General features: G+C 25.1%; 2 protein-coding genes and 2 long non-coding RNA genes across 4 annotated transcripts; 3 read left to right on the top strand and 1 right to left on the bottom strand.

The window, feature by feature from the left end:
• Positions 1 to 26: 26 nt before the first annotated feature.
• LOC126904316 (uncharacterized) lies at positions 27 to 4524 on the top strand. The gene is made up of 3 exons (XR_007703722.1): positions 27 to 263; positions 637 to 852; positions 4403 to 4524. It is a non-coding gene; the product is annotated as an uncharacterized LOC126904316 (long non-coding RNA).
• LOC126904309 (ubiquitin-conjugating enzyme E2-22 kDa) lies at positions 3472 to 8152 on the bottom strand. The gene is made up of 5 exons (XM_050683277.1): positions 7745 to 8152; positions 7276 to 7428; positions 7135 to 7217; positions 5081 to 5244; positions 3472 to 4053 (listed from the first exon to the last, which is right to left on the bottom strand). The coding sequence occupies exons 1-5, from the start codon at positions 7805 to 7807 to the stop codon at positions 3917 to 3919; spliced, it is 600 nt and encodes a 199-aa protein (XP_050539234.1). The 5' UTR covers positions 7808 to 8152; the 3' UTR covers positions 3472 to 3916.
• A 246-nt stretch (positions 8153 to 8398) lies between these two features.
• Positions 8399 to 17367, top strand: LOC126904306 (actin-related protein 2/3 complex subunit 1A). The gene is made up of 8 exons (XM_050683274.1): positions 8399 to 8658; positions 8728 to 8885; positions 8986 to 9094; positions 11516 to 11812; positions 13537 to 13718; positions 15248 to 15351; positions 15675 to 15852; positions 17010 to 17367. The coding sequence occupies exons 1-8, from the start codon at positions 8598 to 8600 to the stop codon at positions 17043 to 17045; spliced, it is 1125 nt and encodes a 374-aa protein (XP_050539231.1). The 5' UTR covers positions 8399 to 8597; the 3' UTR covers positions 17046 to 17367.
• Positions 9103 to 11388, top strand: LOC126904314 (uncharacterized). Its single transcript, XR_007703720.1, has 2 exons — positions 9103 to 10828; positions 10897 to 11388. It is a non-coding gene; the product is annotated as an uncharacterized LOC126904314 (long non-coding RNA).
• Positions 17368 to 18953: the final 1586 nt, after the last annotated feature.

The following is an 18953-nucleotide window of genomic DNA, read 5'->3' as shown; positions in this document are numbered from 1 at the left end:
GTAGGAATCACAATATTATTGTATTTTATCTACATTATGTATCTTATATACAAAATACAGCAGAGAGCGCTAATCTTTACAATACGGTTTTTTAAATATTTATAATTTATTGTATTTAGGACGCAATATTATTATTGAATTAGAAATTGGTTTAAACAATGAAACTATTTTAACACTTTTATTACACGTGAGCCTTATAACTTCAACTATAGTAAAACTTTACATTTATGTCACTTTATGTCATAATATTTTCAAAAATAAAAGTAAACAATAAACACTATAAATATTTAATTGGTCCATAAACATTAAATTAAAATTCAATTGTTTAAAATGACTATATGTTATGTGATAACAAAAAATGTTTATAAAATTTAGTAAAGAGCAGACAATTCCCATTTAATTACATTTTTCTATGTTTTAAGATGTTATAACTAATTTTTAGTCGGTAGTTTCATAATAATTGCTATAAATATATTTTTGAAAAATCCTTCTATAATTAATAAACAAAAAATTGAGAATCTTTTTTTAATTTTAAATTGGTGTGCAAGTATTTATTTCTCTCCCTTTTCTCATTATTGTATACATTACCAAATAATCACTTTAGTCCAAATAATAATAAAAATAATTTTCATTTAGGGACGTTGTGATGTTTGCCTAACCCAACCAAACCCTGCGGATAGGGTATAAGAATACTTCCACGGCCCCTCTGCCGGTCATAAGAGGCGACTAATGAAGTTTCGTCAGGTTGGGTTAAAGTTTAACCCAACTGGAGTAGTTTTGTAAAAAAGTATAAGAAGTCTTGAACAAAACTTAGGTGGATTGTCCCATCTCGGATGTACACGGGGACAACAGGTGAGAAGAAATAAAGTAGTTAAAAACGGAAAAGGTATAAAGAATAAAGTATTTGATACCAGCTAGATAACTTGTGCGGTAGCTGTTTCACCAGTTATGTGTAAAGACATACCCAACGCTTGTAGTATCAAAGGTGTAGGAACATCAACACTCAATGCTAGACTAGACTCGTTTATTAGGGAGAAAGATAGATATAAAATAAATTTAAGTACGTGGAATGTTGGAACATAAACTGCTGGAAGTAGAGAATTAGTAGGAGTATTAAAGAGAAGAAAAGTTAACATTTTTTGTATGTAATGAGAGGAAAGGATATGAAAGAGTACATGGAGGGTATGGTTTTAGTAGGAAGAATGAGGCTAAAGAAACAATCCTGGACTTCGCATTATCATATGATCTTGCTGTGGTTAATATTTATTTAAGAAAAAGGGAAGAACATTATATAACTTATAAGAGTAGTAGTAAGAGATCATAGATTGAATATTTTATGTAGAAAAGAAAGAGCGTAAAATGAGTAAAATATTGTAAAGTTATACTAGGCGATAGTGTAACTTCACAACATAGACTCATCGTAATGGAGCCTTGGTGTAGTGGGAAGAGAATATACAAAAACAATAAGAACACAGGAGAAAAATGGAGGATCTAGTGATTAAAATTGAAAGGGGAAAATGAAAAAGAGTTTTTAAAGGCAGTAAAAAAGAGGACGGTGTAGAAAATCGAGGATATGGTGGTGTAGCATCAATAAAAAATAAATAAAGCAGTAGAACCAGATGAAATGCCATTAGAAATATGGAAAATATTAAGCGGTGTTGGAATAAGGTGGTTGAAAGATCTTTTTAATAAAATCCTATTAGAGTGCAAAAAAAATGGAGGGTAGTATTGTGGTCCCCATATTTAAAGGGAAAAGAGAGTATGGAAATTATAAAACCATAAAGTTTATGAGTCATAGCGTGAAGATTTAGAAGAAGTAATAGACAAAAAAATAAGAGGAGAAACATCAGTAACTAAGAACTTTGCTTTACTTATTTCTGGAAAGTCAACAATGAAGCCATTATTTTGTGTGGGATAACTAATAGAAAAGAATAGGGAAAAGAAGAAAAAGCTGTCTATGGTATTCATAGATTTGGAAAAAGTGTATTATAGTGTACCAAGAGAGGTTTTAAAGTGGGCATTAATGAGAACAGGAGTTCCGAAAAGGTACATTAATATAATAGAAGATATGTATGATGGCACTTGTATCCGGATAAAAAGTGAAGGACAAGTAATAGAAAGTTTTAATGTAAAAGTAAGAAGATTCTTCTTTAAGCCCTAACTTATTTTCTATTGTAATGAGTGAAATTACTATGTAGATGTAACATACATGACAGTAGAACAAAGATGAGAATGCTTAGATGGATGAGTGATATAACTAAAGAAGATAGGATAAGAAACGAACGAGGAGAGATGAATCAGAAGCTGTGAGAACAGTTATGAAAATGAATGTTGAAGGTAGAAGACCAAAAAGGAGATGGAGGGTTGTTATTGAATGCAATATGAGGGCGGATGATGTGGGAGATCGTGTCAAGTGAAAGTTTAGGATAAGGGTGGCCGACCCTAAGTAATTGGAATTATGGCGATTAAAACGAAGAGAACGATGTGATATTTTCTTAATTTTGAATCTTATTGTAACCGAAAGACGGCCCTTAATATCTTCTTATATTCTGAATTTATTGCCGCTTAGGCAGCGACATAAGTTTATAAATTTAGCCCCTATGTTAAAACGTAAAAGGCCCAATTTTAATTCAGTTGTAACAGGATCAATGATAGAATTAGAGCCTTTATATATATTTTTTTCTTAAATTATCAACTGAATTTGTGGGATCCCTAGAAGCTTGTTGTCGCACTTCGACCATCCCTTACCGCCGGTTCTGGCTTATAAAAAACAAAAAAAAATTAAGTTAGGGAGTTCGTTAATTCTAAATTTTATTTATAGCTCATTTAAGCGAAGGCACACAGAAGAATTGGACACCTAGGTATGTTAGAAGTGGTATTTTGGGGTCAACCAAAAATTTAGAAAATTATACATTTTTATAAAATATAGGTCACATTATAAACACAGACTCCAAATTTAATTAGACTACTATTAAATGCCCTTTTTTATTACTCCTAATTTTTTTGTACGGTGCTTCAAAACCACGAAAAAAGTTCTGGGTGTATGTCCTACTTTCACAGTCCTACAAATACTTAAAGTGTAGACTCAATACACTTGTTCAATCAATATTTGGGTCTATTTTTTTGATACAATCAAAATAATGGTTATAATTTAATACAAATAAAAAATAAATAAATAGAAAATAACACATTTTTACTTTTAAGTAAAAAAAATTTATAAAACGTCAAACGGTCAAGTTAATTTTGAGGATAATCCACATCTATACAATGTGAGGAAGTTTTTAGCAGTTGTAACTAAATAAATACAAGTTTTTAATAATCATAAAATGTTTTGTTTATGGCAGCTGCTTACATTAGGGAATACAATGTTATATTTATTTTTCTTGACTTATTGCACATTTCATAAGTTTGATATGATATAATTTCAAACATTTTCCAAACATTGTAAGTCAATCGTAAATATGCATGAAATATCTTGAAAAGTTATTTTATTATAATAAATTTATTTCACATCATTTTTACTTCTAAAAATCATAACAATATCAGTTGAGATTGTAAAAATTGACAATAACATAGACACAAGTTTAATACATTTTTCAGAAGGCTAAATGTATTTTTCTCTCACCCTTAATATTCTTATAAAACACTAGACATAATTTTCTAAATTTTAGTAATTAAGTCCCTCCTAGTTGTGCTTATACATAAGAAACTATTTCAATATTAACATTAAATAAAACAAAACTTAATTCTATTACTTTTTAAAAAAAATATTTATTTAATTAATAATATTAAGAATTAAAAGACAAAAATAAAAAATAACACAGTATTTAGATTATATAGTACATCATATACTTAAACCATTTCATAATACAATATCAATTATGAGATTTAAAAAAAAACCTAGTAACAACCAATATTAGCTAAATAACTGTTCTGTGGCACGTTCTAAATCCCAATTGTATGTAGACAATGCACCACGGGCTTGATCACATTCAATTCCCATATCAATTAAACGTTGAATTTTTGAATCATAATCAGCATTCTTATTAGGTCCTAAATTATAAAGGAAACAAAATTACAATATTTTAATTTAAACAAATATTAACTGTTAAAATTGAATTATATATAATAATCATGTTAGTAATTTACTTAAATCATTGTTAAGGTATACTGTTAAATATAATCATTTTAAGGTTTCATAATCATTTTGATTTTAAGTTAGGATTAATGTTTTTCAAGATAAAAAGTAACATTGTTAGTATTCTTGTTACACTCTTGATGAATTTTTTTTTACTTTGATATGAAGCTGAGAAAGTAATAATGTTACTATAATGTGTTTATTTTTTTTTTTATAAATTTTTCTCAACAATATGTTAATTAAAAGATCACAAATTGTATCTAGTTGAAAACATTAAGCACTAAATTGAGAAAATTTCCCTCATTCCTCATAAATGGAAGAAATCTCCAAAAAAATGAAAAATAAAAAAGGTTGATGTGGGAGATCGTGTCAAGATGATGTTTAGAATAAGGGAGGCCAACTACAAGTAGTTGAAATTAAGGTAAGGAATAAGAAAAAGAATAATTAAAAATTACCAAAAAGTTTTAAAGGTTTTTTATCTTTGTAACTTTCAGTGGTACCTATTTTTTGTCATTAAATTTTTGCCTCTTCCTATATAAAAAATAGTTCCGGTACCCCTACATAAATTAGTGATTTATATTCAGAATTATTTGTTATATATCTATGCAAAAAAACATATATGTTCAAAATAAAAAATAGCAAAGTTAGAAGGCTATCTGCAATAAACAAAAGATTTTTAAGAGTCTAAGTAACAGAAATATTCTTTAAAACATATTTATAAAACTAACTTTTAATAGTAAACTATACAATAATATAAAAACTAATCAAAAGTAGATGGTGTTATAAAAAAATTTATATTTAACTGTTTAAAAACACACATTCTGTAAATAGCTTTACAACTAAAATTGATATTTTGAAATGATTTTTTAAATACTCATACTCAATCCATTCATTGAAATCAATTAAAATTATACTTTAAAAAAATGATTTATGTGTAATTACCTCCAGCATAAACATTAGTCCAATGACTTGCAGTTTTTGCAAATATTTCTGGATATTCTTTATATTGTTTGGCAACTACAGCATCTTGTGGATCATCTGGTTCAGCAGCAGCCATAAGGGCTTGTAAAGAAAGTAACACAGTACGCAAGGTCATTGCTGCAGCCCTTAAACAAAAAGCTCTGATAAATTTAAAATATCTATTTTAATTATTATCAAAGTTATTAATTTTAGAAGCACTAAAATAAAAATAAGTGCAGTCGTTATTCAGCGAAGAGGAATTAAAGTATTTTTTAAATTAGTATTGATTAATATCTGACAGTAATTAAAACCACAGACTTAAAATTGTTTGATGCATGTTTGAAAAAGTAAAAAAGTTATATTTACCAAAAATGATTTATGACATAACAGGATTACTTATGGAGAACAAATAACTGGAAAGTTTTAATTTTTTATATCATATATTACATAACAAGCTTCAATTTGAAATATTTTAGAATGATACAAGTACTTCATTAAAAAACAAAAATTTACAAAATTGACAAATTTTACACAAAATTGCATGATATTTTGGCTGTAATGCTCAATATAACTCCTAAAAATTGGTATTTCAGATAGTATTTTTTTTTATCTTTAAGTAAATAGTATAAGCTATAATTTAATAGTTTTAAAGAAATAGTATTTTAAAACATTACCAAAATTGAAATGAAAAATATTTTATCAAAACAATTTTGAAACCTCCACAGTATCTTAGTTAATGATTTTATTTTCAAAAATATTAAGGCAAGTTTAATATCATCATCAGGAAAATATAATATAATTTTTGCAATAATTCATTCAGTTTTCTAAAAATTGTTGAAATATAAAATGAAAACTAAAAACATAAACATTGACTGTTTTTAAAACAATTGTTATTTTTATGAACATTTCCTTTTATTATAGAAATTGAAGGGAATTTTTTTAAGATTAAGGCACTGATATCTTCAATGAGATACTTTTTATGATCATTTGACAAATTGTTGAGCAAAATTGATTCAATAGGTGTAATGTTATTAGTATACTAGCACAAAAAAAAAACAACGCAGATTAAAATAAAGCTTTTCATTTATATACTGAAGCTTATAAATAAATCATTAACATGGTAAAAAATCGCAATATTAATTACTTTTATACATACATATATATATATATATATATATATATATATTTTAATTTGTATTTAATCTGTTTAATGTAATATATACAGTATTTTAAACTTCAAAATTGTGTTTATAAAAAGAACTATCATATGATTATATTTGAAATGGCAGTAATAAAAATTTTAAATGATAATAACCGTTACTGAGTTTTCATAGCAAGCATGCTATAATAAATAACCTGATATTAAAAAAAAAAAATTTAATCAGTATTGTGAGTCCTACAAGATATTTTTTATGATCAGTGCCCAAATTAAATAATTCAGTTCAAAGCTCTGAAATAAAATAACATCTGATATTTGTAGCAAGCAATATGTATATAAATCAGATTAAAAAAATAAAATACTGACTATATTCAAAATAAAAAAATTCTTTTATAAAAAACATTTAATTTAAACTTTAAAAAAATATTTTCAAAACAGATAGTTTCTTCAATTTTTTTAATGCAACAAATAACTAACTAAAATAATGGAAATATAGCTCTATTAGAATATATATATATATAGGAGTATACAAATTTTAGAAGTTACTAATAAAGTAAAAAAAAATATTTATATGTAATTAACTATTTAAACACATTAATCACACCAAATAACTTTATTTTTTTTGTTTAGAAATATCTTCACTATTTTTCTATTATAAAGAATATATTATTAAGGATTTTTAATAAGGTATTAAAATTTGTATAGATTATGCTTTTACTATAAGAAATGATCTTAAATCAGAATAATATTATGTTTGGTTTGTTATTGTATGAATGAACTTATCTCTTTTCCTTGGAAGAGGGAATCAGACCTTTTAAAGCTAACAAAGTTTTTTTTAAATAGTGTATATTTTAATAAATAGATAAATAATTCTTACCATTGATCTTTCAAAATATCTAAACAAATAGCTCCAGTGACAGATGAAATATTTGGATGCCATATTTTAGTCATGAAGCGTACCTATAAATTAATGATATTATAACTTTCTTTGTATAAAACAATAAACACAATTGCTCACTTTTGGAGGATTAAAAGGATATGTTTCTGGAACTTTGATTTCTAAAAAAAATATACCTCCTTCATACGGCGTATCAGGAGGCCCTGCTATTTCACCTTTTAATTCTGTATAACTATCTCCAACCAAATCCACTTTTATAGAACATTTCGCAAGCTAAACAACAAAGTAATACATTTTCATAATCAAATTAACAAAAAATAATGTAAATATTGTAATAATTTAATAACTTTTATAAACAGAGGCTAATGATTTAGTAATCAAGTTGTATTTATAAAAAAAAATTGAATACAATATCTTACAAAAAATTTTGATGGGTCAGCAATACTTTATGATTGGTACTTATTAAGTTACAAGCATAAATATTCACTCTGTGTATTAAATAATATTACATATTTAAAAGTGATTACTAAAAACAACACTAGACTCTTTATCTTTTAATAACAACTCAAATTATTTTACATCCAATTACCTCCTCGCTTTTGATAACTTCTTTAAATTCTCTTTTTATCCTTTGAGTTGCAATGTTGTTCATCTTATTTAGAAGAAATTAAGTGTTTTACATACAATACAAAAAATAAATAAGTGTAATAGATACAGTAGACTATATAAATTACAAGTCACTGTAGTGTGCGAAGAAATAAAGAATATTAACAGGGAATATATTGTTACTGCGTATTGAATAAGGTTTATAATGAATTATAATATAAAATAATAATTAAATATCTTATTTTAATCAAAGCTTTCTGTACAAGACGTAAGATAGAACAAAGATTAGTGAAGAAAAATTCTGGCAGTTGGATTACAGTGAACTTCAGATGCTCAACCTGTAGAAAGTTGGTTAAATTTTCTCTCAGATCTGATAACAGTGAACATGGCTTACTTTAATCAAACATTTATTAATTTGCGTCACTTACTAGATTTTTAAACTGTATATTTTATCTATAATAAAACTAGATTTAGGACCATGGTTGTTGAATAACACGGAAACCATGTTGGTCAGATACATGGTATTTCAACTATATGGTATTTTATTATATTATATATACAAACATTTATATATATATATATATTTATTAATGTAAGTGTATATGTATTTAACCTAAATGTTAAATGTTAGTTCTTACCATTCGGTACTCGATAGCATGTAACACTGTTATATGAATGGGTACTGAGATTAAAAAACTAACTGCATTAACAGTTACAATTATTTTGTGTTTTAATATTATCATAATTTTTTTGTATTATGGCTACAAAAACATATTATTAGAATATTTATACTGTAAAAATTGTTTTTAAAAATATATATTATATTTGTTAATATTATGGAATTTAATTTAGGAGATAATCCAGTTACTTCACATTCATGGAATGCTAATAGAACTCGTAAGACTCATATTTTTGTAATTACTTGTGCTATCATTTGCATATTAAATTTGTGTTCTTTTTTTTTAGAAATAGCTGTGATTCCTAATAGTAATGAGGTTAATATTTATAAATATGAATCTAATATTAGTGATTGGGCAATTTTGGATAATCTTGATCAGCATGGACTTCTTATAACTGGGATTGATTGGGCTCCTAATACAAATCGTATTGTAACATGTTCTGCTGTAAGTAAATACTAAATATTATTTAATATGAATTTAAATTGTTTTTCATGTAAATAAATATGTGTAAAAATGTATGATTTATCATTTATTTATGTAATAGGATCGAAATGCATATGTATGGACTATTGATGACAAAGGTAAATGGAAGCCCACGCTTGTACTTTTGAGAATTAGCAGAGCTGCAACCTGTGTTAAATGGTCTCCTAATGGTATGGTTGTATTATATACTTTTCATATATGTATATCTTTTTAAAAAATCAATTTATTAATTATGTATTTATGAGGTATATTGATTAATCAATAACATTAATTATAACACACTAGTATATTTTAATATATCATAATTGATAAAATATTTTTTGTGACATTACTGTTATCATAGTTTAATGCAAATAACTTTATTACATTGATGTAATGAACTGATTTTTTTTTAAAGACGGTTATTGACATATAGGTAGTGATATTAATTGTTATGGTTATTTACAATAAATTTGTATAATTTCTTATTGTTTGTATTAGATTATTTTTTTTTATTTAATGGGACAAGCTATTATTGAATTAGTGGTAAAATAAGGTATTAAATCTTCTTCTATAACCACTTGAACAATATGTTAAAGTAAAAATTACTTTTTATCAATTGGTTATAATTTCACAAAGTTTAAATCTTCATTCTTAATTTAACAACACATTTTGTTTAGTTTTAAAAATGTTATATTAATACTCAATGAAAATTTCATTGTTAAAAGTAGATGCTTAAAAAAAATGATAAGATATTTTTTCAAAAAATGTAGTATTTTCATACTTGAATAATTACATTTTTAGGAATAGAATTACATAGCCAACCACATAGTAATTTACACAAATAGAAAGATGTTTAATTTGTTGGAAAACCTAAATTTTATATTAAAAACATATGCTTATATAAGTACAGTCAGGAGTCCATTCATTACTTAGGGATCTTGATGAAAACCAAGAATCAATAGCTACCCGAAATCTACCAAAATATTGTCCATATCACCTTAATTAAGTTTGAATTACCTAAAAGAAAAACAAGAGTAATAATATTATACCTGAGATACTAGTAATAGATTATTAAACAAAGTTAAACTATTGTTTTATGTCAATAATTGACTAAAGTTATATTTTAAATACTCAGTAAATATAAGTTATATGTAATATACAATACGTCTGACCTGAATCCTAGTACAGTTAGTTAATATGTATATTTAACATACATCACCATCTGCCTCTATATCAATTAATACAATGGGTCAAAAAAATCTTCGTACACCGATGTCATATTTTTTTAACAACATAAAATAGCAACTCAAAAGTTAAATAACTTCATATTTATAACACACATTTATTCAAAACACATGTTAATATTTGTTTAAAAAAAAAATGAAGCATATATATTAATTAGTTTACTTTATACATATATATATAAACAATTTTAGGAAAATGACAGTAAAAAAATCTCCGTACATTTATAGATGTATATGAATTAAAGATAATAATAGGACTATAATTTTGGAAATACCAATTGCAGTTCGCAAATTAGTAATTAAACCAAGAGAACATGGTAATTTCTTAGAAATATTGCACAAACAATAAATAAATCACATTCGACTGTACAATTTATAATAAACCGATACAATGAAACTGGTTCTTTCGAAAATTGAAACCACAGTGGTCGTCCCCAAAAATTAAAATTACATCACAGGAGGACCGTTCTAAGAACAATTGTGACAGAACCAAAAATCAGTGCACCAAAACTTGCTGGTATGATTGATAATGACGATAATGTAAAAGTTGTACCTCAGACCATTCTTAATGTTATTAGAATCGCAGGATATAAAGGTTGTGTAGCTAGAAAAAAACCTTTTATCAGTAAATTAAATAAAAAGAAACGTTTAGATTTTGTAAAGGCACACATAAACAAGGTAAATGATTTTTGGAAATCTGTATTATTTAGTGATGAAAGCAAGTTTAATATTTTTGGTTTAAATAGACGAGTTATGGTGTGGAGAAAACCTAATAAACAAATGGATTGCAAAAATTTGTGCGCGACGGTAAAACATGGGTGTGGTAATTAATGTATTAGTTTGGGGCTGTATGAGCGCTGCAGGTGTTGGTAATTTGGTATTTATCGATGGTATAATGAATCAAAATGTTTAAATAAACATTTTGAGAAATAATTTACATGCAAGTTGTAAAAAACTAAATATTGGCAATTCTTTTATTTTTCAACATGATAACAACCCAATACATACCACGAAAAAAGTTAAAGAATGGTTGTTATACCGAGTACCAAAGCAACTTAACACACCTCCGCAATCACCAGACATGAATCCTATAGAACATTTATGGGATGAAATAGGTAGACATCTAAAAAATTATCAAACTCTAAACAAAGAACAATTGAAAACAGGAATTCTTGAAGTATGGAACAGTATTGACTCAACTGTTACATCAAAATTAGTAGAATCCATGGAAAAACTTGGTATTGTTTATAAACTGGTTATCAAAACAACAAATGTGTGTTAAAATAAACCTCTAATTGCTTTATTTTAAATAAGTAATAATGCATATTTAATTATTAAAATTAAATTATATGTAATATATTTTAGAAAAAAAGTTTGCTGTTGGATCAGGAGCTCAGCTGATATCTGTATGTTATTTTGAAGTTGAAAATGATTGGTGGGTTTCAAAACATTATAAAAAACCTATTCGCTCAACAGTAACTGCTTTAGACTGGCATCCAAACAATATGGTTTTAGCCACTGGTACTGCAGATTTTCGAGTCAGATTGTTTAATGTACACATGAAAGAAGTTGACCAATGTCAAAAAGTAAAAACTGCTTGGGATTCTGATGATAGTTCAGTTCCTCATTTAATTGTAGAATTTACAAATTCTTCTAGAGGAGGTATTTATTTGATTTGCATAACATCAATCATATTAGAATTTTTTTATCTACATAAAATAATATTAGGCATGTCACATATTATTATTAATCATAGATTATCAATCTTTTTGTCAAGTTATTAAAAAAAAAAATTAGGGGTTATTAGTAGAATTTTATGTACTTAAAAAAAAAAATTTTTAGAAATGCTAATATTTTAAAATAATAAAGTAATCTAATAACCATGTCTAAAATTTGTGTGGGTGGTTAAAGTTGAGAGAAGCGTCTGGTGTGTTATATGACAAAAAAATTCCAAAGAAGCTGCAAGGTAAGTTTTATAAGACTGTAGTGAGACCAGTTAAGATGTATGGTTCAGAGTGTTGGATGTTTGACAAGAAAGTAGAGCAGAAAATAAGTGTAGCAGGCATGAGAATGCTTAGATGGATGAGTGGAATGACTAGGGAAGATAAGATAAGGAACGAACATATAAAAGGAAGTATAGGTGCAACTTCAATCTTAGATAAGATGAGATAAAATAGACTTAGATGGTTTGGCCATGTTATGAGGAGAGAGGAATCGGAAGCAGTAAGAAAAGTTATAGAAATAAATATTGAAGGAAGAAGAGGTAGAGGAATACCAAAAGAAAAATGGAGAGATGTAATTGAATGTGATATGAAAATGGCTGATGTGAACGTTGATGATGTGGGTCATTGTGTCAAGTGGAAGTTAAGGATAAGGGTGGCCAACACAATAGTTGGGATTAAGGCGATGAAACAGTAGATGTCTGAAATTTGTATATATTTTATGTTTATTAAAAAAAAAATTTTTTAACTATTTGAAAAATGCATACTTTATTAGCTTCAATGCGAAGCTGAGGAGGTATTCATTTTACTATGATGTGATTTTTTTTTTTAGTCTGTCACCCCATTTTTTCAGCTCTCACCGAACCAATTTCTTTCAACGATATGTCAAAAGATCAAATTTGTATCTAGTCAAAGTCATTACCTTTAAAAATTAAAAAAAAATTTCCCTCGTTCACCGTAAATGGGGGAAATCTCCAAAAAAATTGCAAATTTAAAAATCGATAATTTTCGAAATTTTTTCAGTTTTTTTGACTAAAAACTGCTATAACTGTTTTAAAAATGACTAAGTCCATATAATTTTTTTTTATAGATTCATGAGATATTTACCTATCATTTGATATATTTTTTTATGAATCTGACCATTTACCTTTCCACAGGGGGGGAATTGAAAATAACAACTTTTTGCAAAATGTATGGATCAATACAATTTTTTTATGAGAAATACTATTTCTATATCTCTTTTATCTTAAAATAACATAACCTTATGTAATATACTTTAATATTAAAAAAAACAATATGCTATTTTTGTGATAAAATTCTCAATTTATATAATATAACTTTTTGTAAAATGTATGGATCAATACAATTTTTTTATGAGTTATAATATTTATATACCTCTTTCATTCAACATATTTTTTATTTAAATAAAACCATTTCCCTTTATATATATTCATATATTACAATATTTTTTTTTTTTAAATATTCTTTTATAAAAATTTAGAATGATACCTATCCCAAAATGTAAAATATTTTTATTATTTATATATTTAGAAATTGGTCACCATCCTACCATTTTTCATTGTTTACTGTTTTATAAAATTAATACTTTTGTTCTTCAAGTATTTTGTCATTTTTAACTTAGTAAATTTTTATTTTAAAAATAAGGTGGATGGATTCATGGTTTGGCATTTAACAAAACTGGTAATCGATTATGCTGGGTTGCACATGATTCATCTATAACTGTGGCTGATGTGACCTCTGGTTCAATAGTTATGAATAAATTAAAAACAAATGAATTGCCTTTTATTAGCTGCATCTGGGTATCAGAATCATCAATTGTAGCTGCAGTAAGTTTAAATATAAATCTAGCAGAATTTTATGAATAATTGAATTAGGTAGACTATAATCAAACATACAAGTTATTTACAAAATTGTATTATGGTTGTTTATGGGTTTTTATTCTAGTTTTGTACAACTAGTACAACTTGTACAACTTTTAGTTTTTAATTATTAATATATAGTGTACTCCAAATGAGGTCTATTTTTTCAAATCTATTGATCTAATGTGTACTTTTTACTATAGTATTGTTTCATTTCAATCTAATACACTTATAAAAAAAATATTGTTAACTGTTACTATTATAGTAAATTTGAGTTTTAATTGTTTAAGTCTGTTTTTTTCAAATAGGAATGATCAGGGTTTGAGATTCAAAGCATTTATAAAATTTATTTTAGTAATTCTTAGTACAACAATAATAAATAAATGGATATTTATGTTTTTAACACTAAAATATGTATATGTGGGCTGAATATAACTAATATAATTTTACAAATTTGGTTGTCTGGTTCGACTCCAAACAATTAAAAAAATGCTTTAAGTTCTGAGCCCGGATAATTACATAATCTTATGCTATAATTAAATAAAAATTGTTAATTTTATGTTGTTTAAAAATTAAGATTCATTTCACATTATGTATGATTGTAATACTCTGGCCACATTAAGAAAATAAGATATCAAAAACCTAAAACCCAAAGAGATACTTAAATTCTATGTAGATATAGGACTCTTTGAATATATATATAGGTGCGGCTAAGTAGGACATTCTATATATAGTCTTAGGTATTCAACACTTTGGTGGGAATACTTATGTGAAGAAACTAATTATATTTCGGTAGGAGGTACGCACAGTGGAACTATAGGTCTAAGTGCTTGGGCAGTTCTATAACAACTAAAACAATTATACACACGTGATGACTTTAACACACGTGCCACCTATTTGTAAAAAAAATAGCATGTTGGCACACACTGAGTATGACAAAGCTAAAGTATACGCATGTTACATAGACAGTGTATTTAAACATAATAATATAGTCTCAGAACTTCACAAGCTTAACAGTTTAAAATTAAATAAAAACTGGAAGAAAATAATATATTTTTATCATTAAAAGTAGCATAAGAAATAAATAACAACCCTTTATATATTCTTTTTACCTTGTTTATCTAAACTTTTTAAAGATGTTCTTCTTAAAAGGATAAACTATTGATTGAAGAAAAACAACTTTTACCTGACCATCAAACAAAATATCAGTGGAAGTGTTACTCCATACTTGTGTATTCTTTATTAATTATTTATAAAACTATGTTTCATGTACAATTATTGTAAAATATATCCATACAAATAATTTTATCATTTAAATAATAAAGCCATTTGTCAGTTTGTAAAAAAAAAAAAAACTTATTACTTTATTCATTCTTCTAATTATATCTGCTGTGTTATAACTTAGTTTTTATTAGAGTTTACAAAAGTTCATGTTATTTATAAAATCAATTAAAAATAATGGAAAAAAAATTCAAATTTCAACTATTTTCTTTCAGGGTCATGGTTGTTGTCCAATGCTCTATTGTGTGAATTCTAACAATAAAGTGCAGTTTGTTTGTAAAATAGACAGTTCACAAAAAAAAGAAGCTGCTGGTTTAAGGTATTACTAAAATATTGTAGTGTTTATATGGTTATAAGAGCATAAAATAAAATATAAGTTCATGTCATTAAATAATGAATAAATGTAAATGATAGTTTAAAATGTTTGGTTTAATTAAGCACAATTCAGTGCCTAAGCCAGATATCAATTTAAAGAAAAAACCTTAAATTTATAATTGACTTTATTTTTTCATAATAGTTTTCAATATATATATATATAATAATTTACTTACCAATGGCCTATGGTTATATAAATTTTGAAATTTCTTCTTGGTATTTTCCCAATAAAATGCATTTTTTTTTTTTTTTTTTAATTTTTTTTAGTGCAATGAAAAAATTTCAGAGTTTAGATCGACAAGCCCGGATTAATAGTGATAATGAATTGGATACTAAACACCAAAATACATTGACTTGTTTACGTGTTCATTCTGAGTCTAATGGAGTGGTTACAAAATTTTCTAGTAGCGGCTTAGATGGAAAAATAATTTTATGGGAACTTAATGTAAGTATTAGAGTTCTTTAATAATATATTTTTAAGTATAAATTTCATAGTTTTTTCTTTTATAATTATCAAATTGATATCACAATTTATATAATGTGTATCTAAATAATATATTGTAAAATGGTATTTTTCCTCTATTTATCTGATATTCTGATTAATATTTATTATCATGTAATTAAATTAATAAATATATTGGATATTATTATTGTATTATACAAGCTTTATGTAATATATAATATATATAGGGTTGTTTAAAACATGTTAAATACATAAATAAACAGTTAAATAGGTTTAAAATGGCCCATAAGCCCTAAGTAAATTTTAAAATGTTTGGTGTTTTGAACACGCAATGTTTAAAACATAACAATCCTGTGTAATACAATAATATAATACAAATTTAGGAATCACTGGATTTTTTTTGTAAATTTCAACTTTTAATCTTACGATTGTTTTATTTTCCCAACTTAAAAGTATCAAAACAAAATGTAGTTTAATTATTATTATTTATTATTTAATATTGGTTTTAATAATTTAAAGGTTTATTACAATTTTAATGGGAAAAATTGTAATTGGTTTGAGTAAAATAAAATCATAAAATTTAAAAAATAATACTTTGTCTGTGGGATTCCAGTTTTTCTTATTGTGTAACCATCTAAACTAAAAAATGTATTATACCGTTGAACTCCCAGTGAAATTTCAATATAATTTGATGAGTCACATTAAAATAAAATCTACTAATCCCTTAATTTTTATGAAACTTTCTGGGAAATACAATGGTAATGTTGTTTTTTATTTAAATAAAAGTTGGAAGGTGAACTGAAAAATCACCAATTTTGGAGATATGAAATTTTAATTTTTCACTATTTTTAGATCCAACTAAATATCACCTAATTAATCATAACATGCATACTCCAGTATATACATATTATCATGTTTATTGAAATATCCATTTTAACGATTAAAAGACAATATAATAATAAATATTAAAATTATCCAAAAAATAATTATATATTGATGTTATATATCTTATAAATATTATACAATGATAGTAATACAAAAACATAAAGTTGTTTTATTTAGTATTATAGTAAAATAAAAAATTATTATTTAAAATGAAATAAATTAATTAATTGAAATAATTATTATTATTGGTGTAGAACATTGACAAAATGTTACAAGGACTGAAAATTTAGTACCAACAAAGCAACGAGACTGTAAATAGTTTTAACTAATTATACTTATAAATATGCTAAATACTGTTACTAATTATTTGTTATTTTATATAATTGTACTTTATACATTATTTATTATATATGTATTATTTATTAAAAATATTTTGATACAAATTGTACATAATTTAAATGTTAAAAATGTTCTAATATGTCAGTTCAATAATTGTACTATTTATTTATTTAACTATTATTTATCATTTGAAGTATTATTATTGAAATTCAATTAATACATTTTTTTTCTTCCATAAATCAAAATATCTGGAAGTTAATGTTAGTAATTTGATTTTTTGTGAATTATTTCTCAGCGTAAGATTTCTATTTGTCAATTTTTTTACTAAATAATTAAAAAATGTTGATAACATTATTGAAATTCAATAATCTATGTCCTCTATATTACAAAGTATAAATACATAAATAAATTATTGGTACATCAATATTTACAATTTTTATTTAAATAGTTATTCATTGATTTAAAGTATAAATTATTATATCATTTAAAGTTCTTGATATTTTAGCTTCGATGCGAAGCTGAGAAGGTATTGATTTTACTATGATGTGTTTTTTTATTTATTTATTATTTTTTTTTTTGTGTCTGTGAACGCTCAATCTTGGCTCTCGCTGGACTGATTTTGATGAACAATATGTCAAAAGATCATAAATCGTATCTAGTCGAAGACATCACCCTTAAAAATTGAAAAAAATCCGTCGTTCCCCATAAACGGGGGAAACCCCTCAAAAAATTACAAATTTAAAAATCGCTAATTTTCGACATTTTTTAAACTTTTTTTTACTTAAAATTGCTATAATTTTTTTAAAAATGACCGAATCAATATCTTCGAAGGAAAAATAACTGGGAAGAAACCAAAAGGATGCCCAAGAAAACAATATTTTAAAAATATCTTGTAACTTATGAACTGTGCGTCTTTTATTTTACTCAAGAATTTAGCGTCAAACGGAGAGGAGTGGCTTCAACGACAAGGTATTGCCATTAATAGATGTTGGTTATGATGTTAATGATTTGACTTTACTCAAAAGGCTATTTTTTCCTATGACATTATTTTTACAAAAAGCAAAATTTTTTCATTATTTTTTATTTTATTTTATTCATATTCACGCTTTTGAAATAAGTAATGTAAGTAAAGGTGCTATCATGTTTTGAAACAATTTTTCAAAAAAAAAAGTATTAGATAAAATATTTATAGAAAGTATTTATAAAATATAGAATCAAGAATTATAACACTTAATAGCATAATTTTGAAAATGGCAGCCCTTTTCACCATGAAGACAATCTAAAGTTTGAATTTTTTTATTGGCAATTTTTGGGGAGATTTTCCCCATTTACAGAAACGAGGGAAACTTTTTAAGAGTAATATCTTTGACTAGATACAATTTGTGATTTTTTTATGTATTGTTCATTATAATTAGTTCAGTAAGAGCTGAGAATAAGTGGTAACAGACACAAAAAATATTTTTTTTTATTATTTATTGTCTTATAATAGTGATTAAAATCACTATCATTGGAAACGCTTCGATAAAAATCAGTAGTGTTATAAAACATTGATGGATTATTCCAAAAGCAAAATAACTTCTATATCCTGATAAAAAATGTTATGATTTATTAATATTATTTATGAATATATATTTATTATAACTATTAAATATAGTAGAAAATTGATGCTTAATAATTTATATTGTAATTTTAAAGTAGTTTTATAAAGAAATTATAAAGTAATTATTTTATGGCAAACTTGCATAAAAAATTGGAGGACTTGATACAAAACTTTACTGAAAATAATTTGTTGTTAATTATGAATTAATAATATACAAAAAATTTTTATTAGAGTCAAAAATATATTTTTCTGAACCCAT

The sequence above is a fragment of the Daktulosphaira vitifoliae genome, unplaced genomic scaffold (assembly GCF_025091365.1).
Source record: "Daktulosphaira vitifoliae isolate Bord-2020 unplaced genomic scaffold, ASM2509136v1 Scaffold_4, whole genome shotgun sequence".
Taxonomy (NCBI): Eukaryota; Metazoa; Arthropoda; class Insecta; order Hemiptera; family Phylloxeridae; genus Daktulosphaira; species Daktulosphaira vitifoliae.
This window is presented reverse-complemented; position numbering and strand designations above follow the sequence as displayed.

Excerpts from the sequence above, each read along its gene's own strand:
- LOC126904306 (XM_050683274.1), top strand. The coding sequence starts at position 8,598 with ATGGAATTTAATTTAGGAGATAATCCAGTTACTTCACATTCATGGAAT. Across the intron at positions 8,886-8,985 it reads GTATTGTAACATGTTCTGCT|GATCGAAATGCATATGTATG; the intron begins GTAAGTAAATAC and ends TTTATGTAATAG. Across the intron at positions 15,853-17,009 it reads TAATTTTATGGGAACTTAAT|AACATTGACAAAATGTTACA; the intron begins GTAAGTATTAGA and ends TTATTGGTGTAG.
- LOC126904309 (XM_050683277.1), bottom strand. The coding sequence starts at position 7,807 with ATGAACAACATTGCAACTCAAAGGATAAAAAGAGAATTTAAAGAAGTT. Across the intron at positions 7,218-7,275 it reads ATCCTTTTAATCCTCCAAAA|GTACGCTTCATGACTAAAAT; the intron begins GTGAGCAATTGT and ends ATTAATTTATAG. Across the intron at positions 4,054-5,080 it reads GACTAATGTTTATGCTGGAG|GACCTAATAAGAATGCTGAT; the intron begins GTAATTACACAT and ends TTTATAATTTAG.